The sequence below is a fragment of the Dipteris shenzhenensis genome, chromosome 8 (genome assembly GCF_047967505.1).
Source record: "Dipteris shenzhenensis isolate YYH24624 ecotype China chromosome 8, Dip_SZ_1.0, whole genome shotgun sequence".
NCBI lineage: Eukaryota > Viridiplantae > Streptophyta > Polypodiopsida > Gleicheniales > Dipteridaceae > Dipteris > Dipteris shenzhenensis.
In genome coordinates, this window is record NC_141603.1 from 24761269 (window position 1) to 24789139 (window position 27871).

The following is a 27871-nucleotide window of genomic DNA, read 5'->3' on the forward strand; positions in this document are numbered from 1 at the left end:
TTGCAGGTCAGATCTAATCCTCATGGACGCTTTGTTGAGGATATGAAAAATAAAGGTCGCTTGATAGCAAAAGGGAAGAAGAAGGGCAGGATGTTTACGTTGGATGTGGACATGCCTAAATTGAGTGCAGCAATGTTTGCACATGGGACCGGTGTAGTTACAGATATTGATATTTGGCATAAACGCATTGGTCATGTTAATGTACAGCAACTTAAATTAATGCATGCCCAAAATATTGTTGCAGGATTGCCTAAGTTCAAGGTTACAGAAATTCATAAGTTATGTGAAGCCTGTCAATTTGGAAAACAGGCAAAGAAACCATTTCCTAGACATGTTCAAGAGAGTAAGAGGCCATTGGAATTAATCCACACTGATGTGTGGACTACTAAAGCTGCATCCATTGGAGGCTGTCATTATTTTGTCACTTTTATTGATGACTACAGTAGGAAAGTTTGGGTGTATTTTATGAAAAAGTGGTTGAAAAAGAAACAGGCTTGCAAATAAAATGCCTAAGGTCAGATGGAGGGGGAGAGTACCTCTCAAATGAGTTTGCAAGGTTCCTATAGGAGCATGGGATAAAGTAGTAATATTCATGCAGTCATACCCCACATCAAAATGGACTTGCAAAAAGGAAAAAAAGGCATATTGGAGAGGTATCTCGTGCCATGCTGAACAAAAAAGACCTGCCAGATTATTATTGGGCTGAAGTAGTTGCTACAGCAATCTACATAATGAACAAGATTCCCACTGCAGCAATACATGGCATGACGCTAGAGGAGAGGTATACTGGTAGGAAACCAGATATTTCTCATTTGAAAGTTTTTGGTTGCATTGCCTATGTTCATGTGCCAGATGAGTTGAGATCCAAGTTGGATCCAAAAGTTGAGAAGTGCATCTTTATTGGTTATTCTCTGTAGCAGAAAGGGTATAGATGCTATAACCCTTCTACTCGTAAGTTTACAGTGAGCAGAGATGTTTTTTATAAGATGAGCAACTGGTATAAACCAGTAAATGTGATTGATGATGTAGATGCACAAAATGGTAATGCTGCATAGAATTCACAGCAGCAAAATATTAGTGGACCTGTAGTGTCCTCTAGCAGTGGTTCACATACTTCGCCATGGATAGGCAGATTGAGATCAAGAGGATCTCCTCAAAGCAATGCAGATAGTGGTATGCAAGTATCACAAAAAGGAAAAGAGAAAGTAGATCAGCCCATGTTTGATGTGAATGCAGGTCACTCTTATGTGGATGGTGAATCCAGTGGCTCAAGAACAGAGCCTTTATGATGAGTTGGGTATTCCTTCTATTGTTACACATGGAGTAAGGAAGACAAGGGATGTTTTCAGAGCACCTGGTAGTGAGCCTATTTTGTGTAGGTCTACCAGATGTAAGTATCCTATGGATAGGCTGAAATATGATGGATTTACAGCCATTCACTATGCTTATATGGTCAAAGTGATACATGAACCAGAACCCACTTCTTTTGAGCAAGCCATGGGAAAAGAAAAATGGGAGAAAGCCATGGATGAAGAAATGGATGCCTTGGAAGCAAATGCTACATGGGAATTGGTGCCTTTGCCTAAAGACAAGAATGCAATTGGCTGCAAGTGTGTTTATAAGAAGCACAATGTAGATGGTTCTGTGAACAGATACAAGGCAAGATTAATTGTCAAGGGGTATGCACAGACATATGGAATTGATTATGAAGAAACATTCAGTCTGGTTACAAGGATGGCAACCGTAAGAGCAGTCATTGCTATGGTTGCATCAAGGGATGGTCTTTACATCAGATGGATGTAAAGAATGCCTTCTTTCATGGTGATTTGCAAGAAGAGGTCTATATGGAGCAACCACCAGGTTATGTGCATGCTGTTCATCCTGAGTTTGTTTGTAGGTTGAAGAAAGCCTTGTATGGCTTGAAGCAAGCACCTAGAGCATGGTCTGACAAGATAGGATAGTATCTTGTCACTATTGGCTTTCAGATTTCCAAGGGAGATTTCTCACTTTATGTGAGAAAAACAGAGAAAGGCATTCTACTGCTTATCATTTATGTTGATTTGATCATCACAGGTGATAATGATGAAGATATCCCTCATGTGAAAATGCTATTGAAGTAGAAGTTTGAGATGAAGGATTTGGGAGAGCTGCGTTACTTCTTGGGCATTGAGGTGATTAGATCCACAAGTGGGATATGGCTCTTGCAGAGGCAGTATGGATTGGACATGCTGTCCAAATATGGGATGATAGCTGTAAGCCTATTTCAGTTCCTTTGGAGCAGAATGTGAAGCTGAGCATAGATGCAGGTGAGCTTCTAGAAGACTCTACTATGTATAGACGCATAGTAGGAAGTTTGATTTATATGACTATTACTAGGTCAGATTTGAGATATGCTATTGGGTTGGTAAGTCAGTTTATGCAAGCTCCAAGGAAACTGCATTTGGATGCAGCTAGATGCATACTGAGGTATGTGAAGTCCACATTGCAGTATGGACTATTTTATGAGACTGGGGTTCAGATACAGTTGCATGGATACACTGATGTTGATTGGGCTGGTAGTATTTTTGATAGACGATCTACCAGTGGATATGTGTTCTCTTTTGGGAGTGATGCAATCACTTGGAGCAGCAAGAAACAGCCTACAGTTGCCTTGTCAAGCATAGAGGCTGAGTACAGGGGTGCAGCAATGGCTGCATGTGAGGTAGCTTGGTTGCGTAAGCTACTTTATGATATGTATCAGTCTACAGATGGGCTAGTTGTCATTTATTGTGACAACATGAGCAGTATACACTTGGCAAATAACCCAGTCTATCATGCTAGAACAAAGCACATTGAGGTGCATTATCACTATGTGCGGGAGAAGGTTCTAGTAGGTTTTATTGATCTAGTTTATGTCAGCACAGAGGATCAGGTAGCTGACATATTCACGAAGGCATTGGGCGCAGAGAAGCTGCGCAAGTTTAGAGACCTGCTTGGTGTGCAGGAATTGGGATTGAGCTCAAGGGGAAGTGTTGAGATATCGAGCTCCACTCATGATATGCCAGGGTGACCATTGTGCATTTATGTCACCAACTTGTTAGTTGCAGATGCAATTGGTACATCGACCATGAATAATAGATGGATGACAACTATCTTTATGTACTCTAGTTAGTGGCTCAGTTAGTATGCCACCTAGATTAGCTGAGTTTGGTTTGAGACCCACATATAGGGTTCACCTATTGCTTTTGTACTGAGAGAGAGTTCTTTTGGCTTTCACAACTAGGAAGAGGAAAATTGTTTTCAGCCTCCACCTTTGTGTATATTCCCCCATTGTATATGTGAGAAAGCTGCAAGTGAGACTCCTTACTTCTCTCCCACTCTCTTCATAGGAGTATCCATAGCTTTGCACTTGAATGAATTTAATATCATTTTCAGTCAGCTTCAAGCTCAAAAGCTAAATTTCGATGCAAAAATGAGGGCAATATTTCTCTTATGCTCATTACCATCCTCATGGGATAATTTCCGTACTGCTATCAATAACTCTGCACTTGGTGGAGTATTGAACTTTGATGATGTGGTTGGTAGCTTGTTGGCCGAGGAGATTAGACGGAGTCAATGGAAGGCAGCAAGTAGGATGCAGCCTTAAATGTACAAAGGGGCAGATCACAGTTCAGGGGGAAGTTTCAAGAAAGAGGAAAGTCCCGTAGCAAGTCCAGGGCACAGAACATTGAGTGTCACTATTATGGCAAGAAGGGCCACATGAAAAAGGATTGCTGCAAGCTTAAAAGAGAGCAAAAGGATAAGAAAAAGAATGCAAATTGGGGTGCAAATCAAAAGGAAGAGAGTCCAAGGGAGGACAAAGGAAAAGTGAAGATCGAGGAGATCAATGCAGTCACACATGATAGTGAAAATGACATTCTCTTCATGTCTAGTTTATCTGTAGAGTTGCTTACCACTTTAGATGATGCATATTCCCAGGATTGGATTTTGGATCTTGGTGCTTCATTCCATGTTAATCACCATAGGGAATGGTTCTCCACTTATGACAGTGGAAAGACAAGTTGTGTGCATCTTGGAAATGACTATGCATGTGACATAGTGGGAGTAGGTGACATAAAGTTTTCTTTTGCAAATGGGTCTACATTTATTTTGAAAAATATGAGACATGTGCCTAAGCTGACCAAGAGTCTCATTTCAATGGGTCAGCTAGATGATGCTGGTTTTTAGACCATCTTTGGTTCTGGGAGTTGGAAAATTCAGAAGGGCTCTATGCTTTTGGCCAGGAGTGTCAAGTGTGGGCCTTTGTATCCCTTACATGTAACAGGGGTGTTTGATCATGTTGTTGCAATAACCGAGCAGCCAAGCACTTCTTTATGGCATTGCCGGTTGGGCCATATGAGCCAAAATGGGATGAAACTCTTATGCCATTTGGGTTATGTACTGCATTTGAGCTTCTCTGATTTTGAATTTTGTGAGCATTGTCTCTATGGGAAGCATACTAAATCAGCCCATAAAAGAAGGGGAAAGAAAGAGTTTGAAAAGCTTGATTTGGTGCATTCAGATGTGTGTGGTCCCATGCCTACACGGTCATTAGGCGGGGCTGAATACTATGTGATATTCATTGATGATGCAACTAGGAAAGTGTGGGCTTATGCTAAGCTCGGAAGAGTGATGTGCTCCAGATATTTCAGAAATGGCTGGCCTTGGTTGAGAATCAGTCAGGTACTAGAACGATTAAATGCCTATGGACTGACAATGGTGGAGAGTATCTCTCTCATGACTTTCAGCATTTCTGTGATACACGTGGGATTAAGAGGGAGCTCACATCCCCTCATACTCCAGAGCAAAATTCAGTTGTAGAAAAGATGAACTGTACCATTCAAGAAAGGTTGCAATGCATGCTTTCCAATGCAAGTCTTTCTGGTGGTTTTTGGGCTGAGGCAATGAAGACTGCAGTGCATGTGATCAATAGATCACCTAGTAAGAGTTTGGATGGTGGTATTACTGAAGAGGCATGGAGTGGCAAGAAGCCCTCTTACTCTCATTTGCATATATTTAGGTGTAAGGCATATGTACATGTGCTAAAAGAGCTTCAAAAGAAGCTAGATCCTAAGTCTAGGAAATGCATCTTTCTAGGTTATGGTGAAAGTGGAGAGATGGGCTATCATCTCTGGGATCCAGAAGCAAAGAAGATCATACACAGCCATGATGTAGCCTTCAATGAGAAGAAGATGCATAAGGCACCCATGAGGGATGTGGAAATGAGGAGAATCACTTTCTAGGATGTGAATCCACCTGCATATGTTGATAGACAGCAAGTTGTCCATGCACCAAATGTGCAAGAAATGGCACCACCAAGTACTCCCACAGGTATACAATCAAGGGTAGATGATGGATCATCTATTGGTGGAAATGATGAGCCAAATGTGGCTGATATGCAAGTGGTATAGCAAGTTGAAATGCCCTTGAGAAGATCATCTAGAGTGTCTAGACCACCCGATAGGTTTGTTCCAGGGGTAGACTATGTGATGCTTACTGATTGCAGGGAGCCTTCTTGCTACAAAGAGGCTATGATGCACGAGGATCAATGCAAGTGGGAGTATGCTATGCAATTAGCGATGAGTTCACTTATGAAGAATAAGACTTGGGACTTGGTTTCTTTGCCACATGGAAAGAACGCATTGCCATGCAAATGGTTCTACAAGATGAAGGTCACAGGTGATGATGTGCCTAGGTACAAGGCCCGTTTGGGCACTAAAGGGTTTAAGCAAGAGAAGGGTGTCGACTTTGATGAGATATTCTCTTCGGTTGTGAACATGACCACACTTAGATGCATGCTTGGACTAGTGGCAGCAGAGGATATGGAGCTTATGCAGATGGATGTCAAGACAACTTTCTTGCATGGGGATCTGCACGAGGAAATTTACATGGTGCAGCCGGAAGGCTTTGAAGAAAAGGGCAAAGGGCATTTAGTTTGCAAGCTGAAGAAGAGTCTCTATGGTCTTAAGCAAGCGCCTAGAGAATGGTATCAGAAGTTTGATGCTTTCATTCGATCCCAGGGTTTTAGAAGGAGTGAAATTGATCATTGCCTCTACACTAAAAGGGCTAAGGATAATAGCCTGATACTCCTGGCACTATATGTGGATGATATGCTATTGGCTAGCAAGAATACTTATGAGCTAGATGCATTAAAGGCCAAGTTGCATGAGGCCTTTGATATGAAGGATTCGGGACTTGCAGGTCATATACTTGGTATGCGCATCACGCGTGATCGGAGTAGGAAACTCCTTTGGCTTTCATAGAAGGAGTATGTTACAAAAGTATTGTAGCATTTCAATATGGAGGGGGGGAAGGCAGTGAGTACTCCATTGCCTCCATATGTGAAACTAAGTCATACAGATAGTACCAAATCAGAGGAGGAGAGGGCCATGATGGCCAAGGTTCCTTATTGGTTATGTACAATACTCAAACACATATATAAATGAATGAAAAAGAAGATTAGAGTGTTCTGCACCCACCAAAAAGTTGTGTGGCTCTCTGTTTCTCTCTCTCCCTCTTCCGTTCTGCTTCCATTGAGAGCACTCTCAATAAATATAGCAATGAGGGAGCTATTTAGAGATGTTTCCAAAGAAAAAAACTACAATATAATTTTTGGTAATATATAGGTGTAATCATAGATTTATCCAAAATTTATACTTTTGATATTGAGTATATGTTCTAAATACCATTGCTTTCATATTTGTTTAGAGTTTTACTATTAAAACATCTGCTTGGTTGAATTTTGAGACTGCTTAGGTTCATTTTTTTGCACTAGCATTATGTATTCAGGATAGGTATGAGGATGCATCATCTTATTTTTGGAGAACCTTTCTTTAAAAAAAAACTATAGTTCTGATATATATCTACAATGTAATTTTGGGAACACATAGAAGCATCAAAGTGTTCATGGCTAAATAATCAAAATTTGCACCTCTCATATTGGGTATATGGTCTATATGTGTATGGATTTATTTGTATTCAATAAAATCAGTTGGACATGTCATTTTACATTAATGAATAATAGATACCTATATGTTGAACATAAATGACGTGATTGGAAATGAATTGATTTTTACTTATTCTCAATGATTTAAATGCTCAACAATCTTTAAGAGATTATTGCTATTTGCTTGAATGTAAGAAAACTAATTGCCAAATTTTAATCCTTGAAGTTTTTGACACTAAAGATATCACAGGCAAGAGATTGACCATAATAAAGCAGTGAGGGATTCGGAACACATAGGTACAATTGATATTGGGTATATGTTCTAAATACCAATGATTCCATATTCGTATGGATTTTTACAATTCAAAATATTCATGTATGCAAGTTCTTTTAAAAATGAATGAGAGGTACCTGTATTTGCAATTTGTACTTTTGATATTGGGTATATGTTCTAAATACCAATGCTTCCATATTCGTATGGATTTTTACAATTCAAAATATTCATGTATGCAGGCTCTTTTAAAAATGAATGAGAGGTACCTCTATTTGTAACATAAAAAAATCAAGGAGAATGAATTGATCTGTATGATATAGATGTCATAGATTTTTGGAAATAAATAGTCTTTAAGACACTATTGAAAATATAAGGGATAGGATAGTGAAGGGTATGTTTTGAACATAAGTAAGTAGAGTAGAATGACATGTGAAATTCTTCATTTGACCCACTACTAGCCCACCGAATTGAACAAACTGATATACATATCATCTTCCCATAAATGAATGAGATCGGATAATTTGAATGGGATTGATTGATTTGTGTATATTCCCATTGATCTAGTGATTCTAAGAAACTACTCTTGTATGTATGTAAGAACAATGATTATCCACTATATAATGGGTAGGATATCAACCATAACACCAAGTTACATGCTACTTTTACAACATAAATCATTGCACTAGAATGTGAAAATCAACGAAAAACTTCGCTCGACGCACCACCTCACTCAAACGCGGCCACTTGAATTTTGGTAATCCTATCTATGTGACGTAGTAGCATATCATTAAACTTAGATAAGGTTCCTTTTAAAGGTTCTTCCAACTTTTCTAATGGTGTGGTCAACTCTTACATTGAGTAGCCTATTTTAGATCCCTTTTAACCTTATTAAAGGTCTCTTTTGCTATGGTTCTATGGGCCTTCATACTTTGACTGAAGGTCATTTTTATGCCTTAAGGCCAACCATTCCATAAAGGGAGTCGTTTTCTTTTATGCCTTATTATTGGGAGTTTTTCATTATTTATTAATCAATGGACCAAGATATTTCCATTGGCAAGAGGCTTTTTATATATATGGCAAACATTCATAGAAAAAATCTTGTTTATTGAGAAGTTATTGCCATATTTATTTGTGAGAATCCTCGCGTACAATTTAGAAGAAGATGAGAGAGCTCACACTCATGTTTTGCTATATCTTCATAATATACTCATCTTGTTTTGGTGATTGTTTTGGCTTTGGATTAAATTGTAATCTCTAAAATTGCTCTGTGCTCTTGGACATCAAGGCTATATCATCCACCACAATTCCTAGTTTCTTAACCTACATTTTAGTTTCGTCAATAATGAGATAGCCATGTAGCTAAGTTATGGTAGTGGCTTCCTCTCTATATGAGATGTGGTGAAAAATTTGTCCCATAAGTCTTGAGGAGAAGATCAACCACTTGTTGATAGTATAACACTTAAGAAAATGATTAGAAACCAAATAGAAAGTTTTGAGCCCCCTCATCATCTTGCAATCACATCCTAGAACTGATGTGCTCTACCATTGCAACCATAATCCCTTCTCTCAATTGAGAGGATAAATAGGAAAAGATAAACAAAGAATATTTTCATGATGACGCATAAGTGGGTAACACATCACCTACATTTTTGATAATAAACTAATTGATGTTGCCTTCACAAGTCCTCTGGTGAGGTACTTTGTTGATGCAATGATAATTAATCATCCTTTGAATGGAGAGGCTTATAGAAGATACTTGATGATGAATGTTACGCTTGTGATAACCTTTGCTATTGCCTTTTCTTAAAAAGTAATCTTCAAAGATCATTCTATTAAGTTTTGTCTAAGTCCATTGATGGAAAAAAAGGTTTTTTCATCAATCAACAAGTTTTTATCAATCATCTTGGAAGTACCTTTGTGGATCCTTCTTTAGACATTGCTATAGGCTTACAACATTTTGTTGATCCTTCTTTAGACTTTGCTACATATTTACAAAATTTTGATGTTGCTCTTTAGCATGAACAATAATGATTGGCCAAATTTTTAATTCAATTGTATTTGTAGGCTACCACTTGTAGGCCCTTAAGCATGTAGTGTGGCATACATTGGTGATTAGGAATTGCTACCACCCCATTGAGCTTGCACTGAAAATGAGAAGCTCATCAGTTTTATATGATTCCAATAATAGTATCCCAAGTATACAATAGCCGCATCAGTGCACACTTTTTATTAGGTATCTTCATGTTCCAAATCAATTTGAATCCATTGTCTCTTAGGTATGTTCATCTTCCAAATCAATTTGAATTTATTATTTCATTTCCTCCATTTGATTTCTATTAATTTCTCAATTGATGATCTACCTCAAGGACTCAGTTACATATGCCACAAAGAAGGATAAGCAAATATTTTAAATGAGACAAATTTAGGACACAAAAAGCAACAAGGGATTTATCTCTAGCACTCGCTCAAAATTAACATAATCAAAAGCTCATCTCCGTAATCCCACCAAGTTCTTACTCAATACTGCATGTACTTCCAATCATAACGTAATTCAACACAAATGCTTATGCAAACCTACATATGCTTCATAGCATAACCTTTAAAATGATTTGAGGATGTACGCAAACCTACATGTGCTCCATAATTCAACAAAGTGCTTATGCAAACTTGTATAAACTTCAAAGAAAAGGTGATTCATCCAAGCACCTATGCCAACCTACATGCACTTTATAGCATAATGTGATTGATCTAGGTGCATATGCAAATGCAAATCTATATACACTTCAACATGATTCATCTAAGAGCTTACACAAACCTGCATGCACTATGCTGATGCAATTAGTCATAGTCAATGGAGAGTTGGCTAAGTCTTCAATGACCTCACCCATGAGGTCAATATCTATTGTACTTGGGCTATATAAGGCAGCTACATCTACATGGTAACACATATGCTCTTTGGTCTGCTCTTGCAAGCGACGGATTCCTACCTCTATTCTCCTTGAGCTCTCCCACTCCTACTCCACCTTTTGATTCCAACAGTTGGTATCAGAGGTTGATCCTACAATTCTTAGAGCTCTAAGATAGAGGACACTAGAAGGTGAAGATGCAAGAGGGAGTTCTCTTTCTCATTCTGCACCGAGATGTAGTTGCTGTATACCAAACTCTTTGAGGAGGCAACAATCGTTGCTTTGTATAATGGCCGTATAGCAGGCCCAAAGGCTCCCCTCAATAGCCACAATTGTGTTTGTTCTATCAAAGTCCCACTAGCAAGAGCCCACATTGACATTCCCTATAATGGAAGCTTGTGTTGCTTGAAGATAGAGACTTCTCAAGGCCAAGACCCTCGAGTAGTAGCTTGACAGTATTGTACAACAGTGAGATATTGCTTCACCAGCGAGCTATACCATCACTTTGATGCACAGAGATTTTTGATGCCATATTGTGTTTGTGGAGAGGAAGAGGCATTTGTGATAGATGCAACATCTTTGCCTCGTTTGTTATTGGTGATTCTGCCGTCTCTACTGTTGCACATTTTTAGATAGTGTATGTCAAAGGAAAGCCCATCTCTGTGGATCCTTGGAAGCCACTGGAATAGTAGGAAAGGGAGAAAGAATTCTGAGGCCAGGGACATAAGATATTAAGCTGCAGCCTCCACATGTATAGCTGTTGCCCAAGTTTCTCCCCGAGCTGTGGAGTAGAGCATGGAGCCTAGTATGCGAGATATTGCTCAGTAGGCTGCTCAACTTATTTGAAAAATTATTTGCATGACGATCACTCTTGTTGATGATTCACCATCGCCTGATTCCATCTCTAGAATCAATATTTTACTCCACTTCACTCTGGTGGCAGCCACTCCTGTGTTGTTACTAAACGTATGCTCTAGTAGCATTGGCTCTCCTAGAGACAGTGCTTTAGGATTGAGTTGCGTGGGAGTTTTTGATTATTCTTAAATTTTTAAGAGTTTTTATTAGGAATTTCTAAAATTCTTAACCTCTACTTTTAGATGGTTGTTGGCTTTTCAGCTTTTAGCTTGTGTGTGATTTTACCCCCCTCCAACATGGCTATAAATCAATTTAGGGGCTCCACTCTCCCTCCATGCTTGAGCTCTCTCTAGAACGATTGCCTTTTCTTCCTCCAGCTACAAGTCATCAAGTCACTTCAAGCTTTCTAGTCGCTCATCCAGGTTGAGCAAGGCACTAAATCCGATTCGCCTGTTAACTCTGCTGAAGCCATTACCTGGAAAAAAAATATGCTATCCAGAAAAGCAGATTCGCCTGCAAAAAAAAAACTATTTTTGGGGCTTGGTGCCAGCCAAACAGGCTTTATGCCTGCCTAGCTTGCCGGTGAAGAGATTGTCGTTTATTGGATCTGTTTATAAAAATAAAGCAAAAAAAAATCCCAGAAGATTGACTTCAAAACTTTGCAGTAGGTATCATTCGTAAAACCTTCAAGGAAAAATAAGGCTGATTTACCTTTCAGTTTTAAATTATAGTCTTTTTGTTTTAAGGTAGTGGCTTTGCAGGCAGTTTGAGAGCATGCAAATAACTATAGAACCTTCGCAAAGCCTAATGGATCTTGTGTGTCCTCAAAGCGTTCCTTTTTTATTATTTCTTAAGACCCACAAGTTGGAGCCAAGTGCTTTTGTGCATACATGCACCCTTGTTTGACACTGGCACGAAGTCTTTTCAACATATATTGTCTCAATTCGCATGCCTTCCCGTATTTCTACTTTGTCCTATCTGTAGCATTCAAGAGGATAGGACCCACCCTTCCGATGGTTGGAAAAACTATATGTGCTAAAGAACAAAAGTCTATAGACATTTGGGGATTGAACCCACGACGTCCTTAACCATTCATGAGCTCTACCACCAGGATACGCATATGCTTATGCACATATGTCGCGTAATCATATACTTATGTTTATAAACAAATTTTCAGGTCACACCGACACGGAAAAGAGCTCCGATAACATCGGGCCCTGGCCGCCACATCCGCTATGGCAAAGCAAACCCTCCTAAATCTATCTTCATCCCTTTCATAAAGCTGGGCTTCAAGCACTATGGATTTTGCCTAGCTCTACACTGCATTCTTTTGTTTTACTACTTAGACTCAACATATATTATCGCAATTCGCATGCCTTCCCATATCTCGTGCATGGCATAGCTTGGGTTCAACCAACATCAGACTGGTTTATTATATGTATACGATTTGATAGCATCAACAAGCTCTTCTTGATGAGACTCATCGCCGCTGTTGCATAACCTTAAATCCACCTCTCAAGCTGGGTCAGATATTAAAGGGAAACGGAGAAGCTTCCATCTCCTCTGGTCGGTGTCATCTCTTTCTTGTTGAAGGTTGGACTGTCCATTGTGACAGAGCATCACAAAGTGCCACGTGGAAAAAGTCCTTTAAAAAAGAGGGACCAGAATTTATATGGAGTTGGAAAGACTTAACCCGCAACCTTCCCCCCCACGTGCAAGGATTTTATAATTGTTCTAACTCAAGGACTCTTGATATATGCATCAAGTAAGTAGTATTTATTTTTCTTTCCAGTGTATTTATTTGGACCATGAAAAGGTATCCTTCTTCAAGACGTTTGTCAGAGGAGCTGCCCTCTTGGCGATCTTGGCGATCGTTAAAATTTCGTAGGAAATATTTCAGAAGTAAAAGTGCTACAATCCCACAATCCAAAAGCAAAGGTTTTCTAAGGCAAAAGCTTCACCAAAAAAGAAAAGTAAAAAGCAGAGAGACCATGGATATTCGATCCCATGAATATGGACAATAACAATAACCAAGATCCACCAACAAAGTGAAAGAGTAGGTCAAGAACCTAGCTAACCATAATACTGCATACGAAGATCCGACTACATCGATGACAAACCAACCACCTCAACAACGAAGAAAGAAGACATCCACAAATATGGATTCAAAACAATCACAAAGACCAACCCTTGAAGTGAAAATGAAGCTACCGGTTCAAACAAACTTCAATGATAAAGGCAAGTTGTGAATAATAATATGCCTCGTTGTGTGCATCAAACATGTACGAATAATAAATGTGGAGGCTTGGAATTGCAGAAACATTGCTGGGCAACTTTGAAACAACTTGTCATGATGATAATGTAAAAACGGTCCCCATAGAAGTAGAACTTAGATGTGGAGGAGATCATGGCACCAAAAAAGTAGGAACAAGGAGCTCGAGGAAGCTAGACGACTAGCTTTTGGAGAGAAGCAAAAGAGGAAAGCTAAACACGACGGTGAAGCGATAGGATCAAGCAACAAGATGGTTGTTAAGAGGAAGAGAGACACGAGCCATGAGTTGCTTCCAAAGTAGTGATAGTTGAGAGCTAGGTTGAGTTAGGGAGAAATATATATTGTTCTAACAAAAAGGACCATATAAAGATATTTTACCATGCATAATTTTTTTAAAGGTATATCTCACTAGTAATCGTGACACAAAACAAACTCCAAGCTTATTGTTATGGAAACAAAAAACATGCCCCTTTCCGTCTAACCTAGAGATGATAATGACAATGCGTTCAAGCCAAAGGTTTATTGGAATGTGGACACCTTGGTGGCCATTTGGGGAAGCATGCACAGGTCTACTTAGGCAACCTCGACCAAAAGAAATGTATTCCTCAGTGAATGGAGTGGCTCCCTGTTCTTGTTGGAGTCCTCTGCAAGGCTAGGTGGCACTTTCAACCTTAGCCTTGGATTTTTCCTAGCTCTCTTAGGTGTTTATTTTCTCATGCCTTGCATGATGTATTCTTCCTTTGAGCTTTGCTCTTGGAGTTTATACTTAATAGAAGTCTTTTCTTTGAAATACAAGAAAACATCCAAAGGTTCATGCGAATGCATGTTCCTTAGAATGGTGAAGATGGGCAAGGAAGGATGAGTGAAAGAGTGTCTTCTTTTTCTTTCATCCACCTAATGAAGTCCTCTGTGTATGGTGAGCACACATCCTACCTCCTTCGTCCCCTACTCAACCTCTGCATCTAAGCATGTATATATATCCTCTTGAAGAGAATGTGACGTACCTCTAGTAATAAATTCATGCACCACATTCTTCCCATCAATGCCATTTTTCGCACCATTATCAACCATTAACTTTCTCATCTTAACTACATCATCCGACCTACCTGCATTAGCATGGATGTTTGCTAGCAAAACATATGGTGAGGCGTTCCTTGGATCTAGCTGAAAGACAAAATTTGCAGCACGTATAGCTCGCTCCACATCATTGTGAATTCTGCAGGATGAAAGTAAGCTCGACCATGCTGAAGGAACATGTTCAAATGGCATACTGAAGATCAGATCCTCTGCCTCTCCCAAGAGTCCTCTTCGCCCAAGAAGATCAATCATGCACTTATAATGCTCTATCGAGGGGGTTATTCCATGATCCCTGTATATAGAGACAAAAAAATGCCTCCCATCTGCAACCAGACCTGAATGACTGCAAGCAGTGAGAACATAAATGAAAGTGATCTTGTCTGGCTTGAAATCTTCCGCCTGCATTTGACCAAACAGTTGAATGGCCTCTTTATCATGCCCATTCTGGGCACATGTAGCGACCATGCCATTCCAAGAGCAAGCATCCCGCTCCGGCATCTCAGCAAACACTGACATTGCATCATTTACACTCCCACACTTGCCATACATAATGATGACAGCATTTCCCACTGCAATATCCAACTCCCATCCATTGCCAGCAACAGTGGCATGCGTCACACAACCCTCTTCAAGGGCAGCCACACTAGCACATGCTTCCACAACACCGATGAAGGTGATCTTGTTGGGCTCAAAGTCTTGGTCCTGCATTTGGTTAAACAGTTGCATTGCCTCCTGGCCATACCCATTCTGTTCACACACTGCGATCATAGCATTCCAGGAGATCACATCCTGCTGCGGCATCTCTGCAAACACTGCCCTTGCATCATCTAGGCTTCCGCATTTCCCATACATAGTAACGAGAGCATTCGCTACAACAACATCTGATTCCCAGCCATTGCCAGCAGCATTAGCATGCATCATGTGACTGACTTCTGGGGCAGCCATACGGGCACATGCATCCACAATGCAGATGAAGGTGACCTTGTCAGGCTCAAAGCCTTTGGCCTGCATTTGACCAAACAATTGCAGGGCCTCCTTGCCATGCCCATTCTGAGCACATGCAGCAATCATGGCATTCCAGGAGGCCACATCCTGCTGTGGCATCTCTGCAGACACTGACCTTGCATCATCTAGGCTCCCGCACTTGCCATACATATTAACAAGGGCTGTCCCCACAACAAGGTCCAGCTCCCATGCATTGCCAGCAAGGGTAGCATGGATTGCTCTACCCTCTTCTAGACCAGCCTCACTGGCACATGCATCCACACCACAGATGAAGGTAACCTTGTCGGGCTTCAAGTTTTTGGCCTGCATTTGACCTAACAGGCGTAGGGCTTCCTTCCCACGTCCATTCTGAGTGCAGACAGTGATCATGGCATTCCAGCTGACCACATTTTGCAGTGGTATGTCTGCAAACAATGCCCTTGCATCATCTAGGCTCCCACACTTCCCATACATATTGACGAGGGATGTCCCCACCACCACATCGGATTCCCATCCCTTGGCAGCAACCATAGCATGAATCAACTGCCCCTCTTCTAGGGAAGCCATAGTGGAACATGCATCCACAACACAGACGAAGGTGACCTTATCTGATTCAAAGCCTTCGTCCTGTACTTGACCAAACAATTGCAGGGCCTCCTTTCCATGCCCATTCTGGGCAAAAGCAGAGATCATGGCACTCCAGGAGACTAGATTAAGCTGTGGAATTCCTGCAAACACTTCCCTCGCATCATCTAAGCTCCCGCACTTGCCATACATATTGACGAGGGCATTCCCCATGACAACATCTGCATCCCATCCTGTGCCAGCAATAGTAGTATGGATCACGTGAGCCTCTTCGAGGGCTGCTATGCTAGCACACGCATCCACAACGCAGATGAAGGAGACTTTGTCAACCTTTAAGCCCTCGGCGTGCATTTGACCAAACAACTGTAGGGCCTCCTGGCCATGCCCATTGTGGGCAGATGCACCAATCATGGCGCTCCAAGAGACCACATTCCGTTGTGGCATCCCTGCAAACGCTGCCTTCGCATCATCTAGGCTCCCACACTTGCCATACATATTGACGAGGGCTGTCCCCACAACCACATCGGGTTCCCATCCGTTGCCAGTAACAGTAGCATGGATCACTCGACCCTCTTCTAAGGCTGCCACGCTTGCACATGCATCCAAAACGGAGACTAAGGTTATCTTGTCTAACTCAAAGCCTTCGGTATGCATTTCACCAAACAATTGCAGGGCCTCGTTGCCATGCCCATTCTGGGCACACGAGGAGATGATGACGTTCCAGGAGACCACATTGCGCTGTGGCATCTCTGCGAACAAAGCCCTGGCATCATGCACGTTCCCGTTCTGCGCAGACGCTGCGATCATAATGTTCCAGGAGTACAAATTCGGATGGACTATATTGTCAAACACAGCACGTGCGTTCTCAAGGCTCCTACACTTGCCGTACATTTGGACAAGAAGGTTACTTAGTAAAATGTTGCTAGTATATCCACGCCTGCTCATGTGGTAATGCACACGTTTGCCCTCAGGAAGGGACCTGGCACTGGTGCAACGCCTCAAAAGAGAGGCATAGTCATTATGATCCGTTTTTGGACCCAACCCACCAACAATCTCCGCATTCAAGGTGTGCGGGTCGTAGTCGTCATGGGTCTGATGCTGCTCATCTAGCATCTGTGCCTGGTTGGTTCCTACAACGCTTAGCTTCGTGGGCATTAACCTCAAATCGGGGCCAGGAAATGACTGCAGGACGTTGCCCATGTGCTTATAAAAGTCATCCCCATCCAGAGGGCTCGGCCTATCCGACAAATCCGAGCTTGTAAGCGCGCAACAGACTACCCTGTGTGGTCGCCTTCTCTCCACGGATAGGGGATGAAAGGCAAGAAACGGAATGCCCCCTGCCAATGATACTGAAGAGGAAACACAAGGAACTCGCGCCATAGGCTAACATACCACCCACCTTGTGTAAATCTACGAAGAAAAGCTGTACTGAATTTCTCAACTGTAGACAGGCCAAAGACCTTCGACATCATGAGGGCGATCCCAATTTCCATTTCCTTAGGCCTTCCCTTTATGGAGGGAAGGTCTAATTGGAGACCTTATTTTGGTATTTTGTGTGGCTCTTATTAGTGGTTCGGAGCACTTGCATGGCGCGATTTGGGTTAGCTTTTGGAGTGGGTGGTGATTTTGCTTCCACTAGCGTGCATGCGCTTCGGATGGCATCATTCTCGTTGTTGCTCGCGGGATGATTGTGGTGTTAGAATTGTGGATGATTGAGGCGGAGATGGTGGAGTCTCCCCATGGCGGTGTGTACATGCTATTCGTCACCTGTACTTATATAACAGTCGTTGTTATTTGGATGGAAAGCATTGCCAATTGCATCCTGTTACTCTATCGTGGTGGTAGTCTTCCAACAGGATGAAGCATGGCTGAAATGGAAGCATGATGTGATTACATGGATACTAGAAGCAACAACTTTCGCAGAGGTTTTCCATCATTTTGGGTTTTCATAATTTGATTCTTCCTTGACGTTTCTGTGTTCCATTTTCTGCATCTGAATTGATCGTTCATTCGATGTGCAGAGCTCTTGAAATTGACCATAAGAAGAACGAGGCGTGTGCTGACGATGCAAGCTCGGGTATAAAGAAAGACTATGGATGCCATGATGATTTCAATTGTGATGAAGATGACAGACATAAGATGAAAGAATGTTACATGGATGGCAGGTGGAATGATGTTTCTTATTGGTGTTTGCTTTACACGGCTTGAGATTGAATTACAGGGCTTCACATCGATGTTCATCTATCCGTAGGTGTTGTGGAAACACAAGGGTTGCTAGATGCGTCAGCTACAATACACTCCATAAAAACCTCGATCCCTTGAAGTACCCTCAGTATCCCTATGTCAGTTATACTGCCATGAAAAGAGCCCATAGGATAGCGATGCCGAGGCTGAGTTGATTGTTCATGCAGATTTTTGTTTTTATCAATCCTCGAGTCTCTCTTTCGTAAGCATCCTATGAAAAATCTTGACAAATCTCTTGGCATGTGCTGCCCGCAAAGTGCTGCATGACAATGGTGCAGAGGGTAAGGTATTGATGACGATTCGTATTTATAGGAAACCACCTCTTACAAAAATGTTGAGCTAGTTTGGCGAAAAGCAGTAATGTGTGTGCTTAAGATTGGGAATAATCTCCATAGCTTTAATTCATGACAAGGATTTATCTATGCTTGGATAATCTCCATAGCTTTGATAAGGAATAATCTGCACAGCTTTTAGGATTCAGACGGAAGTTTGGGATTCGACTCTATGTTCAATTTAATTTGTGGGTTTGTGCATCGATTAGACAATCTGAGCTAAGGCGCTATGTTCTTGTTCCCTTTCATTTGATCCATGTTGTTTGGAGAAGGCTTATTTGTAGCGATAATCCAATGTGTCAAACCTCTGCTGCGCTTACGTCAAATGTCCAACTTGTCGAACGTCTCTTGTGTTGCCGCCTTCTAGGGTTTTTAGATCACCAACTCATTTTCGTAGGTGTTTTGTAGTTCTGAAACCAATTTCTCTTGAGTGAGACTTTAACGATAATGAGATGATACTCTCGTAATCATTTTGTCTTTGATTACTGAGTAGACAGAAATCACTGTTGTTGTGGATGCAAAATTTTATGGAAACTTTAAACATCTATATGAATCTATCTACACAACCACTTCATGTGCCAATGATCTTTTGGACTCTTGTTTATAGTATGGGAGGGCAATGGGCATCACAACACACCGTTGTAGGGCAAGGTGAGACGTTTGTAGGCTGACATTGCATCTGTCCGACAATAGTTTAACAATTGTTTGATAGAGGGTTTTGAAAACTTTTTCATTTTAGTTGAGATAGCTTCTCAATCCATTATCTAAGATCCTACTGTAGACTCCTAGGCTTCAGGTGTATGAGTCGCCACCTTTGTCGTTTCTACATTGTGTGAACTTGGATGAGTTTTGAGGTTACTCAAAATAGAGCATTTTTCCTTAGGAAGTTGGACATTTGTAGCATAGGAGTTGTCTTGTCTTTTGTCTATCTCAGTACTCCTCTTCTCCTTGGCAGAGTAAATTCAAACTCCCTCACTACACCCAACTGATGATTGGATTAAGCGTGTGAGTTTGTTGCTTAATTGGATTCTCACTCCCTCATCATTTACATGGTTGCGGTTTTCGTCATTGACATGGTTACCCCTCATTAACATGTTCGGATTTATAGTTAAGGACATAGTTATGTAATTCACTGCAACTAAAAATATTCTTGTAAGCTGTGTAAAATATGGTTTAGTTGTGATGTGCTAGTTTAATGCAACCATAACACGTTTTCTAAATAAATAATGCCAATAGAACATATCAAATCATTAAGATATGAATGTTTTATTCCAGCAAGCACAAGCCATACAACTAAAAAAGGGTAAATCATGCAAAGGAACAATGGCCCAAGTGATAATATCATGCCGGATGATCATTCAAAGGAACAATGGCCCAAGTCATAATCTCATGCTGGATTCAAGAGCATTAGTTCCAATAGACTATAGAACAACAAATTCAAATGGCGTTCTTGTGTTAAAGATTTAAACCCCCCCCTCCACTTTACATACCCTCTCACACACCTCTCAAGCCTCCACCACAAACTCTATTGCCTATCTGTTGCATTGCCTCACCCTCAGTCCTCGCTGTGTGCTGCCCACACTATCACATCGACAGCCCCCCAAGTTTTCTGACTGTGCGAGTTCTTGCCGGTTTCGCCAAATCCCCCAGCCCGTGTGATCTCTTCATGTCTCCCCCTTCATCATTGCCTATGCTTTGACCTCCTTCTTGTGCCTCGGGCCACTTCGTGCAAGAAACTGTCTTGCGTACTACACCATCTGCATCCAAGCCCTTCCCACCTCTCTGCTCTTGAGCCGCATGCATCACCATGGACTCACAGGTCTACCGCTTCCATTTATCTTCTCTTAAACCCCTTCGTATCTCATTATGATTACCCCCCCCCCCCCCCCCCTTGCTTTTTTCTCCCCTCTCTCTTTCCAAAAATTCCCATTAGAATTGTCCTCGCATATCCCCCCATTTTTTCTAATTTTTTCTTTCTAAAACCCACCCTTTAGTTTTTCCTTTATAAACATCCCCTTATAATGCCTTCCCCCCCTTTTTTTTAATTTTTTCCTTATTATTCTCTTAATCTTTTTCTTTATATTTTTTACATTATCCCCTTAAATTTTCCCTCTAAAAACTTCCCTTTATAATCCCCCTCTATAATCGCTAATTTTTCCTCACATTACCACTTTAGTCACAATCTCTCTTTTCCACCTATCATTGAATTTAACCACAATAAGTTCTTCCTTTTTCTCATCTTATTCTTATAATTTCATTTCCTTTCATAAAAGTACCTCCTCACAGGTTTGTTATACACTGATTTAACCATTTTCCCCTTCACAGTACTAAACTCTCACTCACTCACTTATCCACCCCCCCCCCCCCCCTTTTCCATTTTTTATTAACTTTCACTTTCTCAAAACGCATCAGTTTACTTTCGTAATTTTACTTTGAGCTACTCAAGTTCTTGATTAAGCTTCTATTTTATTGTGACCCTGATAACAAGGGAGGAGGGTATAGGACACCTATCTTCCCAACTAATGCTAAACTGGTTCTTATCATGTTTTCTTGTTGGATGGTGGCAAATTCTCCTCTTTAATAAAAGAGATGCTTGTCAGAACTTCACCAGCTTTAATTTTTCATCCAATTAAAGGAATTCATTGTATGGCTCAATTATTGATGGGACTTTTTAATCTAAACACACACACATGCAAACACACACACACACACGCAAACACATGGGTTCTTGGAATTCACATAAAAACTCTTACATGCCAATAAATTTACTTGATTTGTTTGATTTTTGTATAATGAATTCTCACAAAATGAGTGTATAGCTATAAGGTTTCTTGTAAGACAAGCAAAACCATTTAAAATTTTTTGGTTGATTGTGTGGAAATGGAGACAATGTTCGTATATGTATGCATCATTAAATCAAATTCTTTGTTATATTTCAATGCCACATGTTTGGTGGATACTAAGCTGTAATAGGTTTGTGTTTTGTAAGGAATTTTTGATCCACGGCTTTTGTAGTTGTTCATGGAATTGAATCGAGTAGAAGAAATAAACTATCATTGTTAGTTCTTATTTCGTACAGGCATAGAATATCTGATGTCATCAACATTTGTGGTGATGCTACTTTTAAAAAAGATGTTGCTATTTTCATGTAATGTGCTTTTATAAAGACCTTGTGTTCAAATTATGTAATGGTTCTCTATGGGATTCAGATGTGTGACTTTCAACATAGCTAATGTAATTAATCTTGTCATTGTAGCTTCAATGATTAAATGTGATGCATAGTGAACTCTTTTTTTTTTGAAATATAAATGCATAGTATCTCTAATTCTAGATTAGGTAGTATAAGCAAAATCATGACCTTATAGGCTTAAAGGGTAAAAAGCCAAGCTATTCATTGATAACCCATGAGCCATTTGTATTGTATATGCTATTAAATGTTGTATTGGAATTGAGTTCTTATGAATGTTGTGTTTACATGCTGGTTGATTTTTATCTCCTCAATTAACTAAAATGTTAGTGTTCAGAGAGTGCTATGGAATACATTGTATAGGGTTTTGCTTCCATATCTGCTTTGATTATGAAAGGCAATTCAAACATAATCACCATTATTAATGATGTTGTGAGGTTTTGAAAATGTCATCAACCCCATTGACCTAGACCATCTAACCCATTTATGATTGGATCCCCCTCAAAAGAGTATTGAATCGACCACCTACATAAGATCTACTCCTTGTCAAAGAAAACATGGCTGAATTAACTTATGCATGCATCATGATTTTTGAATTTTACACTTCCTTAGGGCACATTAGATTGAGATTTGGTTCCACTTCAAATCAATTTTTAACACACTTGCTAAATCCACATTTCAATAATCCAAACCCTAATTTCAAAGAACCCAATTTCTTTAGGCTCATCTATCTTTAGATGGTGTTGTATTTTACCCATTCATTCACACAATACGAGAATCACACCTAGCAAAAGATGGTAACACGCTCAATCTTGGTTATCGACGGACACTATAGGTGATGTATATAGATGGGACATAGATGATCAACCTTCGATTTTAGATAGATTGGCTTTCCATATTTGTATGTCATTCATGTTTCAGATAATGGCCATTTTTATGACATGGATTTCCAATTTACCACCTAGGCCAAGAGGAGAAGGTAAACACCCATTCATAAAGAGAGAGAGAGAGAGAGAGAGAGAGAGAGAGAGAGAGAGAGAGAGAGAGAGAGAGAGAGAGAGAGAGAGAGAGAGAGAGAGAGAGAAGGTTGTTAAATTCTACCCACATCAACTTCCCCTTGTGTATTATGGTTATAAATAAATGCATTTGATGCACATGCATTTATGTTCATGCATGAGTATGTGTGTGCATATACAAAGCTAGGCATGCAAAGGGGGCACCATGTGACACTACCCTCTAAGTGCCATGTGGCACCTCGTACATGAAGAGATATAGAAAAGAAGAAATGAATCAAACAACATATGAGGGAAAATCTGTTTGCAATTATCTCTCTATCTAATGTTACAGGGTAAACCTCTAGAGCACCAACCCAACAATTGAAACTCTATCAGTGTTCTCAATCTTTATTTAGATGAGAAAAAGTTCCATCCCTTTATCCCTTAAAATATTTTGACTCAATACTTGGACTCAATACTTGGACATTAGAGAATCTTGTGGGTTTGGTAAATACGCCCTTGCTTCTATGACATTTTCCCAAATCATTACCTTGGCTCCCTCCTCCTTACTGATGAGTACTAGGAGCAACAAAGGGTTCAATCATAATAACCCATCTAATCATCATAGATTACAATGGCACTTTGCAAAATCATATTTTCATGCATCCTTTTTTTCCTCACCTCTTGCAAGAAACTAACCTCCCACCACTCGAGCTTTGGCTCGTTCGATAGATTTCTCCACAAACTCATGATGAATGCCTGCTTGAACGTGGGCTCTTGATCTTGTAGGGCAAAGTTGACCCTAAGAGTCTTGGTTAAAAATGGAATCAGCTTGTGTTGCATTGAAACTTCAAAGGAAACTTGCCTTCAAAATAGTGATTAAGTTACCATTTAATCAAAGTGTCAAATTCCCTCAAAAGAAGCATCCAAGAATGGATTAATTTGTGTAAAAGGTTCAACCAAATGACTCCATGGCGTAAAATCTCTTAAAACTTGCAAGATATGAAATTGTCAATTATAATTTAATCAAAGCATCAAACTACATAAAAAGGAGAATCCAAGGATGGCTTAATTTGTGTCAAAGGTTCAACCACTCCATGGTATAAAGCCTTATGAAACCTGCAAGATAAGAGATTGTCAATTGGGTGGCAAAATGCTTAAGCAATTCATGCAAGCTATACCCACTTCAACTTTAACCATACGTCATGTTTAGCGTAGACAATGATGAACCATATATATGATGTTTAAGGGTAGAAAATGAGGATCTATATTCATGTATCCTCCAATATGAGCACATATGTTTTTATCAAAGCTATACTTATATATTAATATAAAATCTTGGCGAAAGTTTATCGAGCTAGTTTTTTAAAGTTTCACAATATTTGTATAACATATTACAATTTTATATATTGTGAAACTTTAAAAATTTTCTCATAAAAGTTTCAAATCTTAGCGAATTTTTCAAGCCTTTATTTTTATAAGGCCACACAAACTTTCGACACCAATATAATTTTTTTGCTTTTTAATGAAATTAATAGGAAAAAATCATTCATGAATATGAGATGGCCATAATATAGTCTTCATCATCAAAAAATATTATGTACTAATAGCCTCTAAGGGGGGATCTGGAACCATAGGGGTGCTTGCGCCATGTTTTTTGGGAGGATTAACACACCTATGGGTGTGAGGTGTCAGATGATATGGTCTTATGGTGATAGTGTTGACCACACATAGAGTCCATCAAATGCAATTCTGGGTTACAAGATCCATACCCCTCTCAGTGGCACATTGCAAAAGGGACTACACTCCAACCCCATGAGTTGGAAAGACTTCCACTAGGAGGATTTGTGCTAAATGGCGTGTAAGGTAAGGAGAGATCAAGGCTACCAAGAAGAATTGCACCCATGCATTTAGAGGTTCAAGATAGACCAAAATTCAAGGATGGTAAGAAGGTAACATAGAGGAGAACAATTACAGAGGACATGCAAGGAAGGATTGATCTTGCAAAGGCTTTAGAGCGTGATGTGCTGAGGGTCAATATCGCCAGAGCTAGAAAGCATGTAGAGTTCATAGTGGCTACAAATGGGTCATGTAAGAGAGGGCTAGTGTATACAGTAACAATCTCAATCTTTTCTGGATGCACGTGTGAGGACTTTATGTGTAGGTCATGCCACTTGAATAAATACATGCCATGCAAACACTTATACTTATCTACTTGCAATATTTAGGATTGGATATTGAGGATAATAAATTGATCCACCAAGTAGCCTTGACAAAGCAAGAGCTCTATGAATGCCTCTCACGGATGCAATGATCTAATGAGCTTTAGATATTTATATGCTCTTATTTACTCTAGGCCACTTCACAGTGGATTTTGAGATGCTCACTTATATTACACAAATGATGTGGCAAGCATAGATTAATGGCTACATTTGGATGTTTAACATCTTGATGTTTTTCTATTTATATGCTCTTACATACTTCACACTAGTTCATGGTGGTTTTTGAGGTACTATATATGTTGGGACTTGTACTTTTGAAGCTTAGACATTACGAGGTAATAGTTGGACTTAATCTTTCATATTTATAATTTGGTATCCTAGTTGGTGTTATTAGAGACTATCATTCTTTGTCTTGTGAAGTTAAGTGAATTGATTATAAAAGAATAGATTTACATTTCAAACACAAATGTATGGGTATATATGTACATACATGAAGGTATACGTGTATGCACTCATGCAGATATATGTGTATGTGTTTAAATACGTAATGGTGATATGTAATGGTGGTTATTGGGATGTTTTGCATAGTAAAGATTCCTATTTTGCACTCAATATCTTTAATATATTTATGAGAATTATAGTCTCTAGGTTTGGATTTCCTATTTTTTGAAAAAATATGTGTTTGGGTTGGTACTTATAATTGTTAGCTCGAAAAACTTCGCTCGAGGGTTTTAGCTCGATAATTATGCTATCCCCCATTTGGTTGTCTAAAAATGTTGTTGTCTTCAGATAGAGTCTAGAACAGTATGGATGCTCATTGTGGTCTATTCAGGCCCAAGCAAAATGCTTTCTGCAACAATGTGAGTGTGATAATCTTTCAAAATTGCTAAAGATGATCAAGTTAGTAATGTTTTGTTGGAAATCCATAGGCTCTAGGACTTGGATTGATCCCTTTGCTGTAATAGTGATGGCCACGGATTGTTTCCCCCAGTAATAAATTCAAAATTTTTGTCCCCCCCCAAAAAAAGTCTTTTGCCTATTTGCCTTTTGCATATTAGAGACCACTCCCCAAACAAACCTCTTCATACTAACCTTTGAAGCCTTCCTCCTTGTTGCAATCGAGACAATGTGCCTTATATAACATAACCTTACAATTATATGTATTATTCATCTCGAGGACACCTTGTGTTCAAATCATCATCTTACTCTTGCTTCAAAGAAGAAAAAACCCTAAGCAGGAGACAAACTTTGTTGCTTTTTGTCGCTTGTATTAGGTTGGTGAGAACCAAACAAAAAATAATTCTTTTACAAAAGACTAGGATTCCTCTCTCAAAAGCTTTGTATAGGAGTAAAACTCAAAACTGATAATTGTCCCACATATGTTTTTTTCCAATTCAGCTAGGATCCTCTCTATACTTTCTTTTGAAATAAACTTCTTGCAAATAATGAGAAGAAATTATATACCTTTGAAAAGAGAACAACCATCACTATACCCTACCTATAGAGGAGAGGCCAAAAAAACTCTTTTACAAAAAGCGAGATTTCTCCCTCAAAATCTTCTCAAAAGCTTTGCACAGGAGTAAAAGTACCATTCGAGAGATGTTTCTTTGAAAAGAGAACAACCATCACTACACCCTACCCACAATGGGGAGGCAAAAAAGAACTCTTTTACAAAAGGAGGGATTTCTCCCTCAAACTATTTGCATAGCAATAACTGTCAGAGAGATGTTTCTTTGAAAATGGAACAACCATCACTATACCCTATCCAAAGAGGGGAGGCAAAAAAGCTCTCTTTTACAATTGTCCCTCAAAAGCTTTGCATAGCACTCTCTTTGGCAATTGTCCCTCAAAAGCTTTGCATAGTAGTAAAAGTACCATCCCAATGTTCTGCAAAAGGAAACGCAAACAGAAAACCAAAACCATTCTTGCCAGAAATTTTACTCAAAAGTGACACAGAGACATTTTTCAACGCTGGGGTTGGTAGATTTGACACGTTTTGAATGTTGGAACCCTCGAAACACATGGTCACGGCCACCTCAAGCAATCCATCCGAGATGCTCTAAATTCACCTTCTAATTTGCACTCCTCTTCAATTGTATACCTGGGATGCATACTTGTTGAACTGTACAACTTAAACAGTATATCTTATTGGTTGCACCTACCTAGGTAGTAGTTCTTCATCATTGATTTGTTGTGAGGTACCCTCTCTCCCATCCTCATGAAAACATCGAGACGGTCTCTACAACGCTTGCATCCCGCGACCGCATCCAAAACTAGGAGTAAGTGTTCTTTCTTCAGAAGTTATTTTTGATTTTCTTGAAAGACACTCTGCTGACTCACCATTCGATCTTATGAAAATTGCACATGAGGACAACTACTTGTCATTACTAGAACAAATCAACATGCTACCTACAACTCATCAATTCAAAAAAAAAACATCGAATGAAGTCGGCACAATTGTACTTCGTGATTCAACAAGAATTATTGAGCATGAGCTCATAACATCTATGGAAGGTCTGTCACAATGTGACGAATTAACACTAGAGTATGCATTATTCCCATTCCTCTATCCTTTCGGACATGGTGCTCATGATGGCAAGATGTTCTTCAACATATATTTAAAAATGAGAATATCAACATTGTTCTCCGTGTTCACTCTTTACAGACCATACTTGTTATTGATGTACCAAATATGTCAATCTATTATAATAGCAAACTCTACTCAAACTACAATATTACAAAGAGATATTGACCAACAAAGACGACAAGATCCAAGAATATCTGAACAAGAGATAATTAGACATATTCTTAAGTTTCAGATACCAAGTTCTATTCCTGGATCTCCTTCATGGCACTATAGAATCTTGAAAGATCTAATGGCAATGGTTGACACATGGGGCCTTCCCAATATATTCCTTACACTTACTATAGATGAGGTATCAGCCACAAGATGGTGTGAAATCGATCAAATAGA

At 39.7% G+C, this 27871-nt stretch overlaps 1 protein-coding gene across 1 annotated transcript; it reads right to left on the minus strand.

The window, feature by feature from the left end:
• Positions 1-13743: 13743 nt before the first annotated feature.
• LOC147899320 (pentatricopeptide repeat-containing protein At3g53360, mitochondrial-like) lies at positions 13744-17465 on the minus strand. Its single transcript, XM_087378729.1, has one exon. It carries the CDS (start codon positions 17295-17297, stop codon positions 14217-14219), a length of 3081 nt encoding a protein of 1026 aa, XP_087234855.1. The 5' UTR covers positions 17298-17465; the 3' UTR covers positions 13744-14216.
• Positions 17466-27871: the final 10406 nt, after the last annotated feature.